At 41.1% G+C, this 21,953-nt stretch overlaps 1 protein-coding gene across 4 annotated transcripts in view; it reads right to left on the reverse strand.

Moving 5' to 3' along the window:
* Positions 1–21,953, reverse strand: part of PRKDC (protein kinase, DNA-activated, catalytic polypeptide) — an 85,310-nt gene that overhangs the window by 14,342 nt on the left and 49,015 nt on the right. For 2 of the 4 annotated variants that reach the window (XM_021388231.1, XM_021388234.1), the window contains exons 56-74: positions 21,616–21,714; positions 20,748–20,958; positions 19,782–19,971; positions 19,219–19,434; positions 18,860–18,972; positions 16,746–16,877; positions 15,385–15,564; positions 11,555–11,763; positions 10,944–11,082; positions 10,146–10,334; positions 9,423–9,647; positions 8,697–8,805; positions 7,923–8,037; positions 5,913–6,102; positions 4,482–4,656; positions 4,209–4,399; positions 2,733–2,913; positions 2,064–2,227; positions 692–903 (exon numbers count right to left, since the gene is read on the reverse strand). In XM_021388231.1, coding sequence (XP_021243906.1) covers positions 692–903; positions 2,064–2,227; positions 2,733–2,913; positions 4,209–4,399; positions 4,482–4,656; positions 5,913–6,102; positions 7,923–8,037; positions 8,697–8,805; positions 9,423–9,647; positions 10,146–10,334; positions 10,944–11,082; positions 11,555–11,763; positions 15,385–15,564; positions 16,746–16,877; positions 18,860–18,972; positions 19,219–19,434; positions 19,782–19,971; positions 20,748–20,958; positions 21,616–21,714 — 3,240 coding nt within the window. The remainder of the gene's footprint in view (positions 1–691; positions 904–2,063; positions 2,228–2,732; positions 2,914–4,208; positions 4,400–4,481; positions 4,657–5,912; positions 6,103–7,922; positions 8,038–8,696; positions 8,806–9,422; positions 9,648–10,145; positions 10,335–10,943; positions 11,083–11,554; positions 11,764–15,384; positions 15,565–16,745; positions 16,878–18,859; positions 18,973–19,218; positions 19,435–19,781; positions 19,972–20,747; positions 20,959–21,615; positions 21,715–21,953) is intronic. The other 2 variants (XM_021388233.1, XM_021388232.1) reach the window with 2 other exon arrangements.

Raw genomic sequence — 21,953 nt, forward strand, 5'->3', positions numbered from 1 at the left:
AGCGCTGTGTGATACAAGTTGACTTTTGCCTGGGGATTAATTTAGGTTTTTTTGCATGGCAAGGTGGGCAAGGTAGGGCTTGAAGGCCCATGGTGCACACTGAGTGAGCAGAGAAGAAACCAGCAGAGAGCTGCTGTTTCCCAGAAGATAATATTCACTCATATCACTGTCCACCTTTGAAATTGGATGAGAGCCTTTATTCTGTTCAAACATCCCTGCTCCGTCTCCTGGCGTTAGAAAGACTCAAAGCATCCAAGCCAGCTTCATCTCCATCCCTGATGGGTTTTGACTGTTGCTGCTGTGAAGTCTACTGCAGCAGGAGCGTAATCACGCACCAGATTTCCCTTCAGCCTCAGCAGAGCAGGAAAAGGAAGAAGAAGAAACTTTTGTCTAACACAGAGCTACCATGAGAAAGGGGTTGCTTCTCTGCGATCTTTAACTTCCCACAGTCTGGGGACTCCATGTACTCAATCCTGCTGAAAGTATTCAGGCTGCCTACCTGAGCGTGTCTAATGCTGAGTGCCTTCATGCACTGATTTTCCCTGTGCCTTCAAATCAAAGCACAGTGCACGTGGGACTGCCCACTAATGCTGCTCTTGTGCTTCCTGAAGAAAACAGTTTCTTTAAAACAAATCAACCCATCCACACCTGAATACGAAATACACCACAGAGCTGCTGCTCACAAATTCACCTTGCCACGAACTCCTTGTTCTTACAGCCCGTTGCGGTGTCTTTGAAGCAGTAACTCTCACTGCTGATCATGAACGGGTAGATGATTGCCTGGGGGTAGGTATCTGCGATCTCTTCAACAGTGTGCTGCACAGCCACTGCCTCATCCTTGTCAAGGAGTGCCATCATCTGGCTAATCCAGCCGATGAACTGCCAGCAGGGAACTGAAGAAAGCTGCAAAACAGACACTGCTCTCAATGCTGGTCTTCCTTACGGATACCAAACACAGCAAACACAACCAAAACCGCTCCGTGTCCCAGCTTGACAGACAAACACACAAAAATAAAACAGAGAACAGCAACTACCTTCACAAAACATCCCCTACTGAAGCAGAGATTCATTACTATTACTACTGCTACTACTACATATGCGTCCCATTGCAAAGGCCTGTATCACTTTTGAAATGAATACTATGTTCTCTTTGCTTCTGATGGCAACAGGATGGACTCTGGCTCTTTCTACCTTTCTAACGGAGTTTAAGTTTAATGGACTGCCAGGATTAATTGCACTGAAAGAGAGGTGAGGACAAAAACAGCCCGAGAACTTCTCTGCTGGATGAGGTTTGTTGGCTGGGCCAGGACTCAGGTTCTGGTTTACCATCAGAGTTCCACTGTGACCACAGCTTGTCCACCTCAGCTGTGTTTGCTATGTTTTTGGTTTCTCTAGATAATCGTGCCATGTTCCTGCCTCTCTCACACCTTAAGTTCTCCCTCTGACCAGGGAGAGGGAGCACTCAGCACCAGCACGATGAAACAGGCTTGAAAACACAGGCAAGCCAAGGCAGGAGCAGGCGTGAGCCAAAGAGAGCTCAGCTTATCTGTGCCGTGACAGAAGGGAAGGCACATGGCATCTTGACATCCAGCAGCAACACTGGAACGGGAAATGGAATGAAGGAAGTGGGAAATACAAAGGAGATGAAGCTGCAGTAAAGCTCTGAAATGAAGCAGGACAGAGAGAGATGGGAAAAGTGGAAAACAAGTGAAGCTGGTGGTTTCCTGCACATAGGCGACAGCTTACAGACACAACTCTCCTAATCCTACCCAGCTTTATCAGCCCACTTAGATGGTTGAGAAAAAATAAGTCATTTTTCTCCAGCAGCTCTCAGACTCATATTTGGAATTGGTACAATGACAAAAATTCAACTTTTAGCTTCTGTCTGTATAAATTGTACTCAACATGATAGAGAACAAGGAACAACAATGGGATAAAATTCATCTGGTTCACTTGCAGCAAAACTCACCAGCATAACCTCTCTGTCCATCCAACCCCCGCCTCCCACCTTCTAAATTCAATTTACAGCAACACTGTCTGCCAGGAGAATGGAAGCAGCTCACCTCTCGTGTCACCAGACTCAGTGTCTCTGCTGGATATCTTTCAATTATTTGCAGCAGTCGAGGAAACCTCAGCCTGGCTTCTCTGGAGTTCAGTTTTAAAGCTTTTATCATTTTGTCCACCACAATAGCTGGGAATAGCTGCAGATCCGCAGCGTTAATTTCTGCTGAGAGACGTTAAACAAAAGTTATCGGAAACACCATCACTCATTTTGTGCCATTGATCATCTGGAACATTCATTCTCCATTATTCAGCATTTTTTCTTCCAGTGCATTTTGTGTTTTTACTTTGTTCTCCTTCCCATCTGTTTGAACTGCGCACACCACCAACTTGGGGACGGTAAGGATTAACTTTATGGGGAAGCTGCATCACTGCTGGTAACCGGCCTGCCTCAAATACAGAACTGGTGTGGTCTGGGAAGGAAGAAGGGAAGCATCTGCTGGATATGATATGATATGCATCTCACCAGAGGGAGACTGCGAGTGATTCACTAGCACCGAATCTAGCAGTTGTAGTGGGGAAAAAAGAACAACAGGACTGTCAATACTGTTGGACTGGAGGACAAAGCGTTCCACTTCAACCCAAGCTGCGTTGCTCAGGGAGATCCGGGTATCACAAAAGATACCCAGAGATAAATCCACCTCACGTGCTCAGGTGAAACCCCAACTAACCAAGTGGGCCTTCTTCTTCCTTACGCAGATGTTGGTCACAGAAACCAACCAAAGTCATGTACGCATCGATAACTCCCTTCACATCAACGTGTTCCACGGAGTGGGACTGCACTTCCTCTTCAGATTTCCTTGCAGCGCTGCTGAAACACTGAAAAGCTCTTTTGTTCAGACCTGCTAATACCTGAAATTTAACCATAAAGAAAATTTATATATAAAAATATGAATAATATATCTCATTGCATCCATCATACTTTTCTAACGCAGCCCATGTAATGAAGGATTTTCCAAGATTCTTTACAAACGAACGTTTCTAAATCAAACGCACGCATCCTCACACTGCAGGCAAGCTTAACAACCTCGGGCACTGCAGCTATTAAACGATACATAAAATGGGGGGAGAACAAATCAGAACATCTAAAAAATGCCATACCTGGAATTAAGCAGTTCGCTTTTCAGGAGGGTAGTGGGACACGACCAGGGTCAGAATACTGCTTCACATTAATCTGAAATAAGGCTACGCTCTGTAGTCTTATCCTTAGTAGAAATACCTGATATCTCAATCTGACTCACCTGGCGTGAAAGGAGGCTTTCACACTCATCTTTTAGATTTCCTCACAAAGAGGAATAATGCTTTTAATAATTACCTAGTAAATGAAGTTTAAGCTTTTGCTCAGGCTTCAACAAACCTGAGAAACTAGAATCTTACTCAAAGGAACCTTGTCTTTATCCACTTTTTTTCGACATCCATTAATGCCACAAATGAAGAATTGTTTTTTACTGTTTCATACCAATATGGTTCATATCTGAGACTCTCTGTGGTGGCTTTAGGAATTAACAGAAATAAGTCAGCCACGGTACTTTGAATTCTTAATTAACACAATTGGAAAAGGTCTGTGCCAGAGCACAACACGACTCCTGATGCAGCGCAGTCCACCACTGTGTTCTTCAAATGTGCACCTCTCCAGCAGAGGCAACAATGACCCGCATATGTTCTGTTTCAAAATGAAAGCCCTCTTCCCTTTATCACTGGAACTATTCAGATAAAGTAAGCATAATGGTATTGTTATCAGTATTATAAAGATCTCTTAACGAGATAAGGTAGTCTGACAACAAGCAGCAGCTCAGAAACGCCCAGCGGAAAGAGAAGCATCCTTTGAGGATCGCGTTCTCTGCTTTCTCTTACCATTGTCATGCAGGTGCTCCCAGTCCGTCTTTCTCCTCCAAACAAAATGCAGGAATGGAGAAATGCAAGAACATTCTCCCAATTAAAATGGCTACAGCGATGCCGAACTCCAAGAGAGCAAAAACCAGACAGAACAGCAGCCACAGGCTGCCCCCACCCTCCACAGCTGCTATTCCTGCAGATACTGGTGCTAATAGCGGGGTTTCACGTTCTCTATATCTATCCACATCCTTCCCTATGTAGAAATACAATACCGAAATACCAAAAATCTTGCCCCCCTGCCCTCCTTTTACCTTTTCAGGACTCTCAGAACTTTCTCCTGACAGTTCCAATATTTTTCCAGCTTTTTCTTCCTCTATTTGCTCAAAGCATTTCGGATCCTGGCTAAGAGCATTGGCCATGATGCGGTAAGTAGTGCCCAGCAGGAGATTCTGGTTTCGGAAGGCCATTATGTTCTTGTTAAGGTAGTCTGACTTGGTATCTTCTGTTGGAATTCAAAAACAAAGTCAGCAATTTGACAACAAAGCAGCTTTGTATAATAAACAAAGCGAAGCAAAGAGAGTTACCGAGCAGCGAGATGGTTTTTAACACGGAGAGCACTCGTTCAGGACAGCTCTGGCTCTGGCTGCAGCTGTGCATGAAGCGGCAGTAGGCGTAGTTCCACCTCACTAGCCAGTCCTCCCTTGTTCTGGCCTCTCTGCGCAGGTCCTTCAGAAGCTTCTTGGCAACCGAGAAGCTGTTCTGCATTCAGATTAAGACAGAATTTTCAGATAAGACGTCTGAAAAGAAAATCGTTCTGCAATCAGAATAAGAGATGGGAGGATTTCATTAAAATAAACAAAGCTATGGTAAGATGTGGTCGATGCCCCATCCCTGGAGACTTTCAAGGCGAGGCTGGATAAGGCCCTGGGCAACCTGGTCTGGCTGTGGTGTCTCTGTTCATTGCAGGGGAGTTGGACTGGATTGCCCTCAGAGGTCCCTTCCAACTCTAAGGATTCTATGATTCCATGAAGAGAGGGCAGCTGCTCGATCAGTCTCATACTGAAGAAACAGATTTGTGCTAATGGAGAAATTTGAAAAGGAAAAAAGCACAGAGATTTGACAAACTGAGGAAATTAAAATAATTTTACCTGCATGATGAAATAGATATTAACTGTTCTGCAGCACAAACACACATGGGCAGTGTAACTTGGTTTATAATACTATTAAGCACATTGCTTATGCACTATGCCTATGACTGGATGAAAGGTTTCTATAATAGCACTAAAGGATATCTTGTTTCTTTTTTAACTTATTCCTTTAGGAGTGAACAGCCTGCAGAGAACTGATGTTATATTTGGCCATTACAGTGCTTAAAATCAACTCTGACGCTGACTGCAGATTTCTGCAGGATCTCCGAAGACCAGGGAGACTTGGATTTCAATATTACTGGTCTTGTCTCAAAGTTTGAAACACCAAAGTAATTCTAAGAGTCAGATTCAAAACAAAATTTCTATGTCAGCTTTAACTTTTTATATAAATGCTAGCCCCAATATCTAATCACAATATTAATGAAAACCACGATGAAATTAAATCCCAAAATGTTTCACCATTCTCGACTGAAGCGAACAATACTGATTCAGTCTGAATTTGGTTTGTGTTCTTGTATAGAAGGGATCATTTGTAAATAAGAGAGCGTACTGTTTGGCAACAGGCATCCTATCCATTAATGACTGAAGGCACTTTATCTGCACTTCAGCGTCAGAAACCATCTGTGGATCAAAGGGGCCTTCAGGCACATTTCCAGTAATGACAAATTATCGTCAAGTTTTTAATTAACATTTATCTGTTGTCTTCTCTCTCTAAAGAGCTGAATTTCTTGAGCTTTCAAAATGACCCAGGCAGTGGGATCAAGCAGAGATAAGAGCCGCCCTTGCAAAAATGCACACAAGTAGACTGATGAGGTTTTCAGCTCGTATTTTCTCACAGAACTGGAAGCTAGCAGACAGTACAGTCACCTGTTTCCTGGCACTTTCTATCATCTTCAGTTTCATGTTAAATTTACAGCTTCTAATCATTGAGTGAATATTTTCATCCTGTTGATCTACTTCCATTTGGTCTCCAGCGCCACCTTCTTCATCCACCTCCATGCTATCATTGGCCTGAGCACACAGAAATTTCTCTTGCAGCTTGTCAAGAAAGAAACACCTGCACAATGACAAGAGTACAAATCACTCTGGCATTCAAGCAAGGGAATATATATTCAGAAGCATTGAACTTTGACGGTAAAAAAAAAAAAGCTAAGAAGGAATGGCAAATTATAGTGATCACATTTAGCAAAGGATAAATGTACTGCACAGAGAGTCTGAAAGAAACAACCAGGGACAGGTTGACCACGAGAACATTCCAGGATCTTTAATCAGTGAGATTAATTATTAGAAAATGTCCATAATAGAGCGGGCTCTTTTGTTGGTTTGTTCTTTTAAGCATTACTACAACCTCCAAGTTCACCGAGCTGTAAGTTCTCTTCCAACTTGACAGAAGTGTGCCAGGCTGTGTTTTATGCAAAGCTGCAATTCAGTATATACAATGCTGAGACATACAAAGAAGGCACTTTAAAATCTGCATTGCAGAAAAAACAAACAGTGACTGTACTCAGCTTCTGAAAACAGAATTGCCATGAACCAATTCTAAGTCCTTTTTATTCTAATAATTAATCAGATCTAATTTAATGGCATCTCTCATCATGTAGACTGTTACTCAGTGCAGGAGAAAAATCACAGAATCACCAAGGTTGGAAAAGACCTCCAAGATCATCCAGTCCAACCATCCACCTACCACCAATGTTTCCCCACTAAACCACATCCCTTAGTACCACATCTCCAAGTTTCTCCATCACCTCCAGAATGGTGACTCCACCATCTCCCTGGGCAGCCTGTGGCAGCACCTGGCCACTCTTTCAGAGAAGAAATGTTTCCTAATATCCAACCTGAAGCTCCTCTGGAGCAACTTGAGGCCATTCTCTCTCGTCCTGTCACTGCTGGAGTCTGGAGCAGGGCTTGGCATTGAATAACAGCACATCTTTTCTAACTAATTTGAGACAAAGTTCTTCTAAAAGCACATAGAACTGTTTAAGACACTGACAACCATTCAAATCATAAATGTCTTGAGACATTGGAAAGCAGTACACTACACCATGTATTCTTCCTCATATTTAACTATGATAAGCTCTTTCTATACCCATGCTTTCCTGACACCCAGAGACAGTCAATTACAGTGCACAGAGGGTATCAGAAGAGCTGTTAAAGAGATTGTCCCCACAAAAAGTGAATAACTAGATCTGCACAGGAAGACTGGATTGGGATGGAGATGAATACCATGGGGAGAAAAGAAAACGTTCAAATTTGAAAAAACATTCCAGTTTCTTCGGAGCTAATCCAAAACAGCCTCCAGAGAACATTTGTTCTTTCGAGCATCAGTTGTGCAGCAGATTACTGCTCTGATTACTGCAGTGGTCATTAACTCTCCTACAAACATCAGAAGGATGGAGTGTGACAGAGCTCAGCTTCTCTTGCACACTCCCTAACTTTGACACTGACCATGAAGTACGTAAGCATTTTCATCCATAACGGATGGGCCCTTTGGGTGGTGGTTTATTGAGCTAAATACAGCTAACCTACTCAACTACATGTGGGTGTGTCTGAGGGCTGCTGAAGTCGGACAGCTTGACTTCTCACCAGCATTTTTGTACAGTGTATGTAGTTGCTGATGCAAAAAGAATGCCTAAAGTAACACTTGCTTCCCTATCAAAACATTGTTTCCCATCTGTTTCGGAAGCTCCTTTTGCTTTTCACCACAAGTTAGTCCCACAAAAAGCAAACCATTATAAAGCTGTTAAGATCAATTAAAAAAAAAAGGAATACACTGGATCTGTGACACCCTCCACGTAAACAAGCAGTGTTAGAAAAAGCATCTCTCAGAAGTCAGCAGGCACACAGAATTAAAGCTCACTGAAAATCTCATCTTACCGATTTGTAATGATATCATCCCAGATGTTCATGGGATCCATTTTAGCATCTGGATATCTGCTTGTCCAAGTTCTGAGAAGCCTCTTCAGGGACTTAGCCCGTGAAGCTAAGTTACCTAGAAATCAGCACGGAATACTTTAAAAGCATCTAGATCCAAACGGCATGAAAAAGGCCTAAACCTATCAAAATGTAATATTCAAACCCCCAAAAGTGCAGTTGCATTTCTGAACTTACACTAAATGTGGTATTTCATACTCATATTTTTGGTCATTGCTGAAGCACAGCAGATACAATGTGGACATCAAGGTCAACTGTCGCTGCAAATCACCAGTGGTAGCTACCTTCCATACAAAAGTATGCTGGAATACACTGGAACCGTTAAGTAAACTTAATATATAATTCTATTTATATGCATGAATTTATATTTCATGCCAACCACAGTAGCTATCAATGACGTATTTGATCCATCTTTTATCCCTGCTAACCACTATTTGCTACCAGAAATAACCCCAACAAAAACCTTAGTTCATTACTTACTTACTCATTTAAAGAGATACTTTTATTACAACAGCAGGACTAATAAAGCCTTGCAAAAGAACACTGAATTACCTTGAAGCCTATCTTACACGACTATGATAGTTCTTAGTGTCGTAATTCCAGACCCATGCTCCTTCAAACAGGAGCTGAGTCCTCTGAGTGTGGAAACAAATTATGAGTTCAGAAAAATCAGAACTGTTCAATACAATGTAAACAAAATAAACTTAATATATTTACTTGTTTTGGTCATAAAATTGATGAAATCCTGTATTTCAGTCAAAGCTTGTAGAGACTGCAGTTTGCTCATTCGACTTTGGTATAACAAAGTATCAATACTGGAATAGCTCTGAAAGGCAAAGGAGAAGATAAAAGATTTCATACACAGAACTTACAACATGGTCTATTTAATGCTCTGCAAACTATTCATCTTATGCTACTATAGAATACGCTCTACAAGAAACCTTTTGTGAGTTATCTTAATAAACCTGTAACCTGACAACAAGTCTGCTTTAAACAAGTGTAGAAGCATATTCTAGCTGCACTCTCTATCCCCTTAGGGAGTTAGGATAGTCCTACAGTCTAATCAAACCTTGGTAACAGACAGAAGTTGTAACCTCCCAACTTAACACTCTAGTTTTCAGTTTGTCCTGGGAACAATTTATCCTTTCAGAAGCCTATGTTAAGTAAAATTGCTGTTTCTCTGCACAATTACTCTGGAAAAGCTTCTAACAGATGAACTCAGCAAAATAAAGCAAATGAGAACAGGAGAGAATGCATTCCACTGTCTGGCTCAATCGTCGTCGACTCAATGGAAATTTTGTCTTATGATTGAAAAGCACCTAGATTTCACTGCATTTGGGCATTTATCTCAAGAGTATAATCTAGCAGCAGTAACAGCAACAAGTTTTATTATTCCTTAAGTTTGTACAGAAAAATCACATCAAGAGTAGCAGCCATTCTTACCTGCATGAAGATCTGCATGCCATTGCCAATGTAATATTTGGCTCTGTCAAAATCATCTTGCAGGATGTAAAGGAGACTAAGCTCTTGGCTGTAATGCATTTCTATCAGAGCTTTCTTCTGTTCTGTCTTCATTGCCTCATCAATGAAAGTCAGCAAAGTCTGGTCATTTTCGCCGTTGAGCAGTAGCTTCAACTTACTGCGTATTATATAGGGCAGATATGTCTCCTAGAAGGTGAAAATGTAGGTTTTATTTCTAGGCATTGAATATTAGATAATCAACTTTTTATTGTCTGTGGCAGATCAAATGTATAGGATAATATTTTGAACTGTTTTCTCAAATTCCCTGCAGAAACATCTCCATTTGCAAACAGATCACAGGCAGCCCTTTCTGATAGGCTCAGGAAGCACTTGGCAAATTCTGTGAGTTTCAGAACCAGTGATTTGCTAACTCCCAAGATGTGCAAGAGAAGAAGTAACACAGATAGTGTCAGTAGCAGCGGTACTTAAACCTGGTGCTGTACGATCAGCCATAGACTCGAGGTCAAAATTAAACATCCTAAAAATAGCAGAAGCAACTGCTTCTAGCATTTATGTATCAGAATCTCTGCTAATTTCCATAATTAAAGTAACCCAAATTACACAGTTGAATTCCAACCACAACCACGTTACTGTAGGACATCCGTGCAGAGATAACAACGCAGTATCAAAATAATTTGTAAACACCTGATAAAATGGATCGTTCCACGTTTTGCTCAGGTCTGGAGGTTTACCACTGTCGATATTAACAGTAGCACAATACTCCAGAGACTTCCACTCTGTGAGATGGTCATAGCATTCCAGAGATGCAAGTTCCCAGAAGTCTTTCTCTGCTTCACTTGGCTCCCCATCTTGCCAGTCTTCTTTGGAGAGTGCCTAGGGAATCAGTGAAAGGGAGAGGAAGGTTCACAGAGTTTAAACTCATGTCAACTTCTAACCAAGTCACCAGTAACTTCACAACAACTAATTGCCTCTCATAAAAACATTTAACTGCTTACCAGAATGTGACAGCAATATTAAATGCAGAAAATTGAAGCTAGGCAGTATTTATACAATCAGTATGTATATACTAACTCATTTCAGATAGCCATCTTCAGTAAACCTGCATTTTTGACAAGTCTTTGAAAGAAAGAAACGAGTTCCTTCTCCATCTGTACCTACTATAACTGAGATTTGCCATGAACACAGGCAGTTTGCTCTCACAGAGGTAGCACGCCCATGGAGTTTTACTTGTCTGCTTAGGTAAGGGCAGACATGAAGCTCTGTAACAACCAGTTAAAGAGCAGCTTTCTGCTCAGAAATGCTTTCTGCTGCGTTGTGGCTGCTCGTGGCATCTGTTCCCATGTTGTTACAGACTCAACCATCAATCAAACAAAACAGGACATTTTAAACAATATGCTTGTTCTCCCAACGTTCGATTTTGGCTTCTTAGTTGTAAGCCACAAGAAAGATTTAAAAAACAAAACATTCTTGTTGTCATTTTACCTCGTCATAACATTTAGCCGCTTCAGCATAATCACTCCTTGCTTCTGCCAGCAATGCTTGCTGCGTAATGTCCTTAGTCCCAATCTTACCACTGAAAATACCACGAAGGACATCATAATCTCCCAGAGACCGGTAGAGCCTACCAATAGGGAAAAGGGAAATCTTTTCATCACTTGAGCAGAGGTGCACTAATGCAAATGTAAACTACTGAAAATTTTAAAAACCTACAATCAGCAATAACATTATTTTCTAAAAAATATTACAAGCCAGTAGCATACTTCTTTCATCAGAGCATAAATATATATGTATGTAGACAAACTTCATCCCGTAGGGGAATACCTGAACACTGAAAACTCCTGCAGTTGGCAAGACAGGAATAAGTTGTTTTGCTGTTTTTATTTTTAACCTCAGTGACGCTGTCACACTGCTAAGTCTAACTTCTGTTAAGTCTAACTGCTCTAACTGAAAGATAGTAATTCACTGACAAGAAATTAAAAGCATACTGAATTCTAACAAGGGGCAGACTAAAAAGAAATTGCAGAGGCTACGAAGATGCAGCTCTTCACGATGCAAAACTGATCAGGAGTAACTTATCTCAAGCAAGAACTTACTTAGCGAGCTCGATCCATTTGATGACATCCGGGGGCAACTCCGTCCTCCCGCGCATCCGCTTGGACGGGGGCTCCTCCACAGGGGAGGATGCCACCAGGGCACGCTCCAGAAGAAGGATGCCTACTGGCTGCTGCTGGCTTGCAAGGCAGCTGCTGCTCACGTTAGCTGAATCCAGCTCCAGCAGCTCTCTGTGCTTGTAACTTATTTCCTGTAAGACAAAACAACAGTCGTCTACCTGGTCTAACATATACTGTAAAGATGTGAAAATTACCTTGCACAGACCACCCATCTGCTATCCCTTTCTTACATGTGCAAGCTCCAGAGAGAGGCAGTAAACTCTGCAGAAGTTTCCAACTCTGACAAAAATGGGAGTGCTTTTCTTTCTGTGTTGCTGCTCTTAGGACAGAGAACAGCAGAGAGCAACCCCTGCACCTCACCTATCCCTCCAGTGTGAGGACTGAGGCTGCCGCAAAGTAAGGAAATGGGATGTAACGAAGAACAGTTGCTCTGCACACACACTTCAACCTGCTACACCTGAGAGGCCTTCCAGACAATTCTCTAAACAGAAACGCACTGGAAATGGCAGAGAGGAGAGGTAAGCGAACACGTTCAGGGTCTGAATTTCCCTTCTTTTTTCTGATAGCGCAGTGCCTGCTACACAGCTGCTACCCTTCCTTAACGCACCGCACAGCGCATTCTTGCTACCCACCAACGGGACGATTAACCGAGATGAATGCTTCCCTGCCACACACTTACCCCGTTTTAGCATACTGAAGATGCTCATTTATTGATGCTCATCTAGTCCTGCCTCATTTAAAGACAGGATTTCTGAGATCTTTACCCTTTTGAGTATCAGTTCAACAACAGAATTACCTTTTTCTTAAGGATAAGCCTTCCTGGCTACCTGACGTTTCTTCTTTAATACTTAAATCATTATTGCCAATACAGAAAAATACATCAATAAAGCAATAGGTAAGCTTATTAGAGTCCCATTTTTTTTCCTCCTAAAACCTAAAGGAAAGTTGCAATAATACCTTAAACTAAAGGAAAAAAAAAATAATCTACAACCAGGAGGAGCAGGTATTAAAACTGCCATTACAGAAGCAGCACAGAATTGTAGCAGAAAACTAAATGCTTGATTCTTGCAATATGGCATGTGCAAGAACACAGAATGAAAAATCACTGCGTAGAAACTGCAGCACAAGACTGTGAGGACAACTCAGCTACGCTGCTCTGATAATGCTAACTGCCACAAAAACTGCACAATATGAATCTGGCTTAAGCAAATTCTTTACACATCTTGCATTGCTGAGACTCCTGCCAATTCTATTTGTACTCCATACAAGAGAGAAAAAGAACAGCTTCTTGTAGCTTCCTGTGTTACAGACCACGTGGATCCCAATGAGGGGCCTGCATATGCTTCAAGTGCGATTCAGGCAATTTCAACTACCCGTCTCAGACTACATAAGACGTACATATACATACATATCCCTCCTCTGCCAGCTTTTAGGAGATGTGTCAGGGATGCAAAGCCAACTGCACAATCTAAAAAGTTAAGAATAGCTGCGTTAAGGTAGGACTAAAAGCCCCTTACCAAGTACGCATAGGAAAAGTGCAAGAACCGTGCAAATATAACAGCATTATCTGGAGCATAGTTTCCCAAACTCACAATTTACAGACATCATCCCACATCAAAGGAGGTGACTGTATCATCGCTTATCTTCTACAAGCAGAGAGAACGTTCTTTGCTACACACACAGTGTTTCCTGTTTCTGCTTGCACCATATGTTCAGGATAAGGAATGGCACCCAAGACAGCCTGATGGCTGAAGTATTTATATACAATGATACATTCTTCAGAGGCTAGGTAGTCCTACAGGGTCTGTATAAACTTATGTCACAGATTTAGATTCTCTCAGTATCTTAGCTTCTTCTTAATCTGTCCTAAAGGTGAACCCCAGAGCCCCACAGGCAACTTTAAGATTATCCCTGTAGATGGAAACAGTTCCTTTGATCATCAAGTTACTCTTCTGATGGGATTTTAACTTGTAGAAGACCAGAAAGTGAAACAACCACAAGGAAGTCGCAGTGAAGCAGGCAGCCTTTCTGACACAAGCCAATATTTATTATGCTGTTGGTATACGGGAAGCAGAAACTCTGCTTCCAACTGACCAAGCCAACAAAAGTGGCAACCTCTGCGCCACGTGTTTGCTCCCTCTTCCTCTCCCAGCCCTCTCTCCTAAACAATATCAACTCTGTTCCACGTTGGGAAAAAGACTTCCCCTCACAGTTATGCAGGATGCTCAAATACACAAGCTTGAGCCTCGCCTTTGTACTGCTGTTCTTTTTTTATTCAGCAGGGATGACAACGAGATGCTCTTGGCGCTGTTACAAAGTCCACGTTTTTAATTGATAAATTACTCATTTTTTTCAATATTGATTTTCCATCTATTCAGGTAAAAATGTAGCCCAACACAAAAGTATTTTTAATAGAGTCTAATAGCACAGTTCAACACAAATAATGGGAACGAGGGAATATGTCAAAAGGGAATATTAACAGATAGCTATTGTGAGATGCTGGCTCAAAAAATACCAAGACAGCCCAGAAATATCCCCACAGAATTTGACCTTTTATGCAGCTGCACAGAAGAAAGTAAACAACAAATTACACTTTCTCAGATGTGTAAATACAAGTACTTAGAAGTAGCTTGTCACTATTTGAAAAGCTAGTGTGGACTAGATATTCCTCCTGCATTATGAATGACATCTAATATTTAAACTTCCATAACAGAAAGAGGAAACTACTATTTGTCACTCAAAAAAAAAAAAAAAGATTGATAGATACAGCATTAAGATAAACACAGATGACAGGAAACATTAAATATAGCGACAGTGGTTATGTAACAGTGCTTGGACAAGCTTTTCTAATCTCTAAAACTTGGGGTAGAATATGAAGTTCACAAACCATTCCAAGCCAGCATATTCTTCTAGCGTTAGAAGCACAGGAGCGCGCAGAAACAAAGCAGAAAGGCGCAAGTTTACTTTTCAGTGATGGAGCTGTGGTGCACCCACTCAGTCTTTGGCACAAACAAGTCTTTTCCTCATTAGTGAAAACTGCCAGACAACTACCTCAGAAGATCTAATTGAAAATGTTGCTGAAAAAATAAATGAGAGATGCTAACAACAACCCATCTGACAGCTACTGCTATCCTCAAGATATTCAAGTATTCCTCAATAAGCACTTCCCAGAAATGGAAATAGTAGCACCTCGACATCTACATAACCTTTCCAATTTTTCTCATGGCTGATGAAGGGGTGAAGTACACCCTCAGCAAGTTTGCTGATGATACAAAGCTGGGAGGATTGGCTGACACAGCTGAAGGTTGTGCTGCCATTCAGCAAGACCTGGACAGACTGGAGTGTTGGGTGGAGAGGATCCTCATGAGGTTCAACAAAAGTATGTGTAGAGTCTGGCACTTGTGGACGAATAATCTCATGCATCAGTATAGGTTAGTAGGGGCTGACCTGCTGGGAAGGAGCTCTGAGGAGAAGGACCTGCGTGTCCTGGTGGACAACAGGTTGGCCATGAGCCAGCAGTGTGCCCTTGTGGCCAAGAAGGCCAGTGGGATCCTGGGGTGCATTAACAAGAGCGCAGCCGGCAGGTCAGGGGAGGTGATCCTCCTCCTCCTCTACTCTACCACTGTAAGGCCACATCCGGAGTACTGCATCCACCTTTGCCTAAATTTCAGTAACATCTACCACTGGTTTTATCACACACTGAGACAGAGACGTTATATTCTGTTATTTTCGTGTCACAGACTAAGCTTTACCTGGATGCACGCAATGAACGGTGGGAAGTACGAAAGGCTTGTACTAAGGAAATCATTGAAGTCCTTCAGCAGCTTCTGGACGATGACTTTTTTCTCAGAAGGAATTTTAGATTTTTCCACCTCATGAAAAATTCCACCAAACAAACTGCTGAAAAGCTGCTTGGCAAATGTCGGATCTTTCTGTAAACGATAAGAAAAGCAATACGGTCACTGGATTTCGCCGCGACACAGTAAAGTAATAATTGAATTAAGAAATACAAACCATCCTGTAACCTAACTCTTGCATGGATGCTGTTTGGGAGTGGAAAAATTGCTCTGGTGTGCCCAGCATCTATACTGGCCATTATTTCAGGCTTTCTGTACAACACATTCAAACCCTATCTTAATTCTTCTACACAAACTGGAAGACAATGTAGGTTTCAGGCCAGAGCGTTGGTGGTCAGGAGAGAATTTACAGTTTTCACATATTCTCAATTCCTGCAAAAGGAATCAGACACTCAGAACCATCTTATGGACACCACTGCCAGTGAAGAGGGCTTCAGGAAAAGTAAACAAAAAAACCCAGAAGACACCAATGTGTGAGATAATCCAGCCCCAAACATTGAGGGAGCTGGCACAGAGAGATACATACACACAGATGGTGCCATCTGAGATTTAAAGGCATTTCTTCAACCCAGAAACACACTCGCAAATGTTACATAATCCCATACACTGGTCTATCACAGGACTGGAGTTTGGTCTAACTCCTGATCTAATGTTGTTCAGATAACTCATGATTGCGCTACTTACCCCTTCAAACAGAAATAAGGGACTATCAAAATAAACTAAATGCAAAGACAATCAGGGATACTGTGACTTCTCAAACATTGCAAAATGTAAGTTCAGCCTATAGTTTCTGCCATTCTCAGATAAGAAAAGGAATATTGGATCAGCTTTACTGACTAGTCCAAGTGCAATCCATCCACAGCAACTTCACCTCTGCTTTTACCACTCCACTGCAGCTACGTGAAAGAACAAAAATGACAATTTTGTTTTTATACAGTGAGATGCCCTTTCCCAATAATGTCTCTAAAAACCGCCATTTGTTTCTCAAGCCCGGGAACTCAGAGGCAACAACAGCTGGTATCTTAGAACCTCTGGGTTCAACTGCTCAGGTGAGGCAACCTGCGAGGCATCTTCTCTCATCACTGCACCAGCCAGGGGCAGGAGGAACACTGTCCCTCAAAACAGGCTCCTCGAAAGCACGTCACGGTGGCTGGCAGCAAAACAACAATAAAATTTTGAAAGCAGCTGCCCAACCACACATTGTTGTTCCTACCAAAGCAAACAACTTCAAAATGGCATTTGTAAAGCGGACAGACCTGGGCGAGGCCCTGGAGAGGGGCAATGAGGCTGCAGTGTTCAATCTGGATGTCAGGAAGGTCTCCTACACGGTAACTTCTGTACAAAGTAACCTGGCCATCCAACTTCATCTTCAGCTCAGATTTCATCTCCTGAAATGCATTGCTCATGTTAAAAAAAGAAAAAATCATATTAATGAGAAAGAGCTGTATCTGGGCAAGACATAATAAGCAAGAGTATTTTTGAAGTGTTCTGTAAGCTTCTGCCACGATCATTAAACGAATACTTCAAAGCTGAAATATGGTTAAAAGGAAAATAATCTTAGTCATTTAAGAAATCCAAAGCCTCTTCCACAGAGTTACTTTAGCCATTATCTTTTAATATTAATGCCCTGTAGTTCCTGCTTCCACACACATAGCACTGAAGTGTTTTATTTTTTTTATTATTATTTTTTAACATAAAATAATTACTATAGAAAGCCAGTGAGCTATTACCGTGTAGTAAATTACTGCCTGCCAGCTGAGTCACACCATTCAGTTAGATGAAGGTTCTCAGAGCCTGGCCAAACATGAGCAAAGTAACATGAGGCTGCTAAAGCGACTGTTTCATTTCACACAGTGGGATAGGAAGGGAAAGGAAGGAGGATGATTTGGAAGAACTGCTTCCTAGTAAAACCTAAACCGAACTGTAATAAAACTGTTGTAAACTAGCTGTTAAAAAGCTGCCTTGCCTTTTCTGAGGCTTGAAGAAATACAATTAAATTAAACAAGAATTACTAACACATATAGATAAAACCTCTCTCGTCCTCTTATTTTTTTTTTTTCTTTTCACAGCATGGACAGGCTGTAAAGGAAATCAACAGTAAGTTCTGAGCCTAGAACTTCACTTGTAACTCTTGTCTTTACCAGTTAAACCAGCAGACGGTGGATGGATGATGCATACATTGGTATAATGGAAGAGGGAAAGAAAAGACAGTTTGACTATTTTTTCTTCTCTTTAAACATTTTGGATTTTCTCATTTGAGACTATTCTTATTCTACATGACTTGAAAGGGATGATTTCCAAAAAACTTCCAAGAGAAATATCCTGGGAGAAATAAGGGCTTTGCTACAGCAATCTCCAAATTCTTTCTTGCTCAGGATCTATTTTTCCCGCTGACCCATCAGGTGCGATACTAACATGAGGCACAGAGATCCATGTGTGCTTATGTGGAACAGATCTCTTGGAAAGTTTAAGGACTCTTGGCTACATTCATGGCCTCCTCCAGTCTTTTGGTGTGGAACACCAGTTTTTTTTCATTTGTTTTTGGACTGTCATACTGAATACTTTTTTCACAGGTTCTTTCCCTTGCAGAGTGAGAAGAAAGGGGAACTTTGGTCTACAAGTAAACAAACTGAGAAAAATCGGTCTTTGCGTGGTTCTTCCAGATACAGGTTCAACTTACACAGCTGTCTGCAGCTGCAAAGAATTACAAGTATGTCTCAAAAATTAACTTTCAGTCTTGGGTTCCTTCGTTCTTGTTTAACTGCTATCATTTTTGGATGATAATACCTGTTATTTTAGTCACATGAACATTTGGAAAACTGCTTCAGAGTCTATTTAAACTTATCATGAATATGTAACAACCAAGAAACCCATAGAGTACCAAGTTTTAATAAATACTCAGTAAATGCTTATTACTGAGCTTCCTTCAGATTAAAAGTCCTCAACAGTTCATGTTAGCCCATTGGCTGTATCACATTTTTGAGTTTACCTTCAGACAATGGATAATGTTCTCCAACTACTTCTGTGGAGTATTCTTACTTCAAGGTTTCTAGTTTTTGGGATGACAACCATAAACAGCTTCTACTGTGAACACCTCCCTTTGCTACTAGGGGTTCCATCACATAAAATCACTTTGTACACAGTAAGTGGAAGAACAGAAGCATTACCTAGCTCTTTTCTTGCTCTTGTCAAGTATCATCACATAGCTTTAAGCACAAAAACAGCATGATTTTCAAATAAAATATTTTGAAGCTCTTACAGTAGCAACCAGCATCTTGCACCTACCCTTTCTTAACACAATTACTTCTAGAGATAAAGACTGTAGGTGGCACTGAGACTTGAAGTTTTAAACGTAACTGAAATGACAAACCTTTTCTCTTTTCTGTTCAGCCACACCTTTCCTAGCATAAATCAGACTGACTTTCTCTTGGTCCTTCAAGAAACGCCTCCGCAGTCTTAAAATTTCTGCTCGTTCATCTATACCTAGGCATAAAACGGAACATCATCTTATGGTTTCAATTCTTTTGTCACAGAACACACAGTATTGGCAATTCTTAGCACAATCCTAGTTTTTTTGCCATACTTCATGCAGCTATCAACATACACTCCTGGAAACCAGATCTGTAAAATTCAACTTCAGATAGAATGGTAAAAGACCATCAGCCAAATAACTGACAAAGATGCCCAAACAAAGTGTAACATAGAAATTCTACTGTAAGGCCTACACACCTTTAGTTTTGCTGTCCACCGTATCTCCAGGTAAACCCAGCCTTTTTTTCCCAAAATCCGGCCCCACTGGTTTAAAGCCTGTTTGTTTAAATTTTTCACTCCGTTTGTTAACTAACAGCATGGATGAAGACAAAGATTCAGAGGAAGAAGGAACTGTATACTCTGCCAAAGTGTCAATGCTGTTTCCAGTTAGCCAATTAAAAGAACTTCTACCACCTGTAAAAAAAAAATAAATTGTAGAACAGTAACATTTCAGTATAACCCAAGTGTAAACTTCTACGAAGCACACCGTTTCCCTCCCCTAAAAATATAATTCCCAGTGTTCATAAGCAGAACAGACTGCAAGAAACACTTTTACATTGGGCAGAACATTAAAAGTGTATCAGACCAATAAAAATGCGAATAAGTTTTTTTTTCCTTATTAAAAATAAAAGCTCTTGAATACAAAGTATTAAGTGCATTTACACTTCTGCATTACAAATTCACATGCAACAGGAATGAAAAGAATAGAATCACTCTTACAGTAAGCAACAAAATTTCAGAGGCCCCAAGTCTGAACTTACTGGCATTCTGTGTAGGTGTAAATTCATATTGCCTTTGGGTAGCTCTCACTCGACCACCTACTGACCCAGAAATGGAAAGAGATCTTTCTTGTGATGAATTCCTGTGAGTATTCTGCGAAGCCTGAGTCTCCACAAACATAGGTGTGAGCATGGTGCTTCGATAACGCCAACTGGAATCAATTACAAAGTCCTATAAACACACACACACAAAGTAGTAAGAACAGTTAGAGTGTAGGCTTTTTGCCTTTGAAAGACAGGAGAGCAGAAGTGGAAGTACAGAATCTAAAACGTCATCCTAGACACATGGGCAAAACTTGGGTATTTAAAAAGAAAAACAAAAACAGACAACACGTAAACCCTCCCCATAGCTCAGCAGAAAAGCTTGCTGAAATCCAGACTGGTTAGCTCAAGATGGATTTACAAATTTGCCATGCATAAGCCAGAACTGTTGCAGGTGTTGCCTATGAATTCCAAAAGACACTTTGAATACTCTCCACTCTGTCATTCCTGTCAAAGCAGCAGCTACATAGAATCATAGAATTAGCTAGGTTGGAAAAGACCTACAAGATCATCCAGTCCAACCATCCACCTACCACCAATAACCCCATGTCTCTTCAACACAACATCTAAACGTTTCTTAAACACCTGCAGGGTTGGTGACTCAACCACCTCCCTGGGCAGCCCATTCCAGCACCTGACCACTCTTTCAGAAAAGCAGTATTTCCTAATGTCCAGCCTAAATCTCCCCTGGCGCAACTTGAAGCCATTCCCCCTTGTCCTGTCACTAGTTACAAGAGAGAAGAGGCTGACCCCCAGCTCACTACAACCTCCCTTCAGGTAGTTATAGAGAGCGATAAGGTCTCCCCTGAGCCTCCTCTTCTCCAGGCTGAACAATCCCAGATCCCTCATTAGGGATTGGAATTTGTCACATGGTTGCACACAGGATAACACATTACTACTACTCACCTGAAATTTGCATTCTGATAGTGGATGCTCAAATATTTTTCTGGAATAATCTGGGCTTTTGCTGGTCATTTCAAGCAGAAAATTTGTGATTAGACTCAAGTACTGTGTTTCAATCTTGGCAGAATATAAAGAACTTAACAACATCAGCATACGATCAAGAATATTTGCAGGTAATCTTGTCTCGTCACTCCAAAAATTCCTAACAATTAGTCTGCAACAATAAGGAATTCAGTTACTCATTCTTATCTGCAAACAGAAAATGCAACATTACCAAAAAAGGTCAATTTTAAATAAAACAATAACTTAACAAATGTCGACATTTAAACCTTTCACACCACGGATCTTTTGTTGAATTACATGGATTTCCACATTCATCTCCCATGATCTACACCATTTAACTGATATTATAAAGGTTTACTCTTAAAAAATAAGTATTTGTACTGTTTTCCTCTCAAGAAGTGCTATGGGTGATTAAGCACAGAAGTCTTCTATCTTCTGCTTCACTAAAAAAAAGTTAAAGAAATTCAGCATCTGCCAACACCAAATTTGTTTATGCACCTGTGTAGAGTGAGGGCCTTGTCCAAAAACCTTAGAACATTAGCACAGAATTAGGACCAACCCACTGAAATGATTTCTCCGTGCCTTAGAGATCTGCTTAAAAGTTCTGTGATTCACTATAATTCGGTGTGAAGCCACTGGACAAAATTTTATAAATTAATTCACTGCAAGAAAAGGAAGCAGTTATCTCAATGTCACTCTTTTATATTAAAATACCTTAAAACATCTAATTATTGAATCTGGTATTATAAACAAAGGAAGGGCAATTTAAGGACTTATTACGTCAGTCATCACAACCCTGTTTACTCACTGCAGTTCAGCATTCTCATCAATCAGTCCCTGAAGCAGGATTTCTTTCGCCAGTCCGAGTACTTCCTGAGAATCACCATCTGTTTGGCTTTCTGGATCACTGACGTTAGGAGAAAAATGTCTCTTAGTGACTTCTCTCAAACAACCCATTAAAGAAAAAACAAACAAGAGGATGAGGACGGTGGGAGAAAAGGAGGAACCTGCCCATATCAAAAAAAAGTCTCAACTTGGCACGCCAACACTTTTTTCATGACATGAGGTCTTCATTCCCAGAAGTGGAATGTCTCTCCACTACTGAGAAGAATAAAAATCAGAAAGCTAAAAAATACGTTGATAGGT

Source organism: Numida meleagris, chromosome 2 (assembly GCF_002078875.1).
Source record: "Numida meleagris isolate 19003 breed g44 Domestic line chromosome 2, NumMel1.0, whole genome shotgun sequence".
Classification (NCBI taxonomy): Eukaryota; Metazoa; Chordata; class Aves; order Galliformes; family Numididae; genus Numida; species Numida meleagris.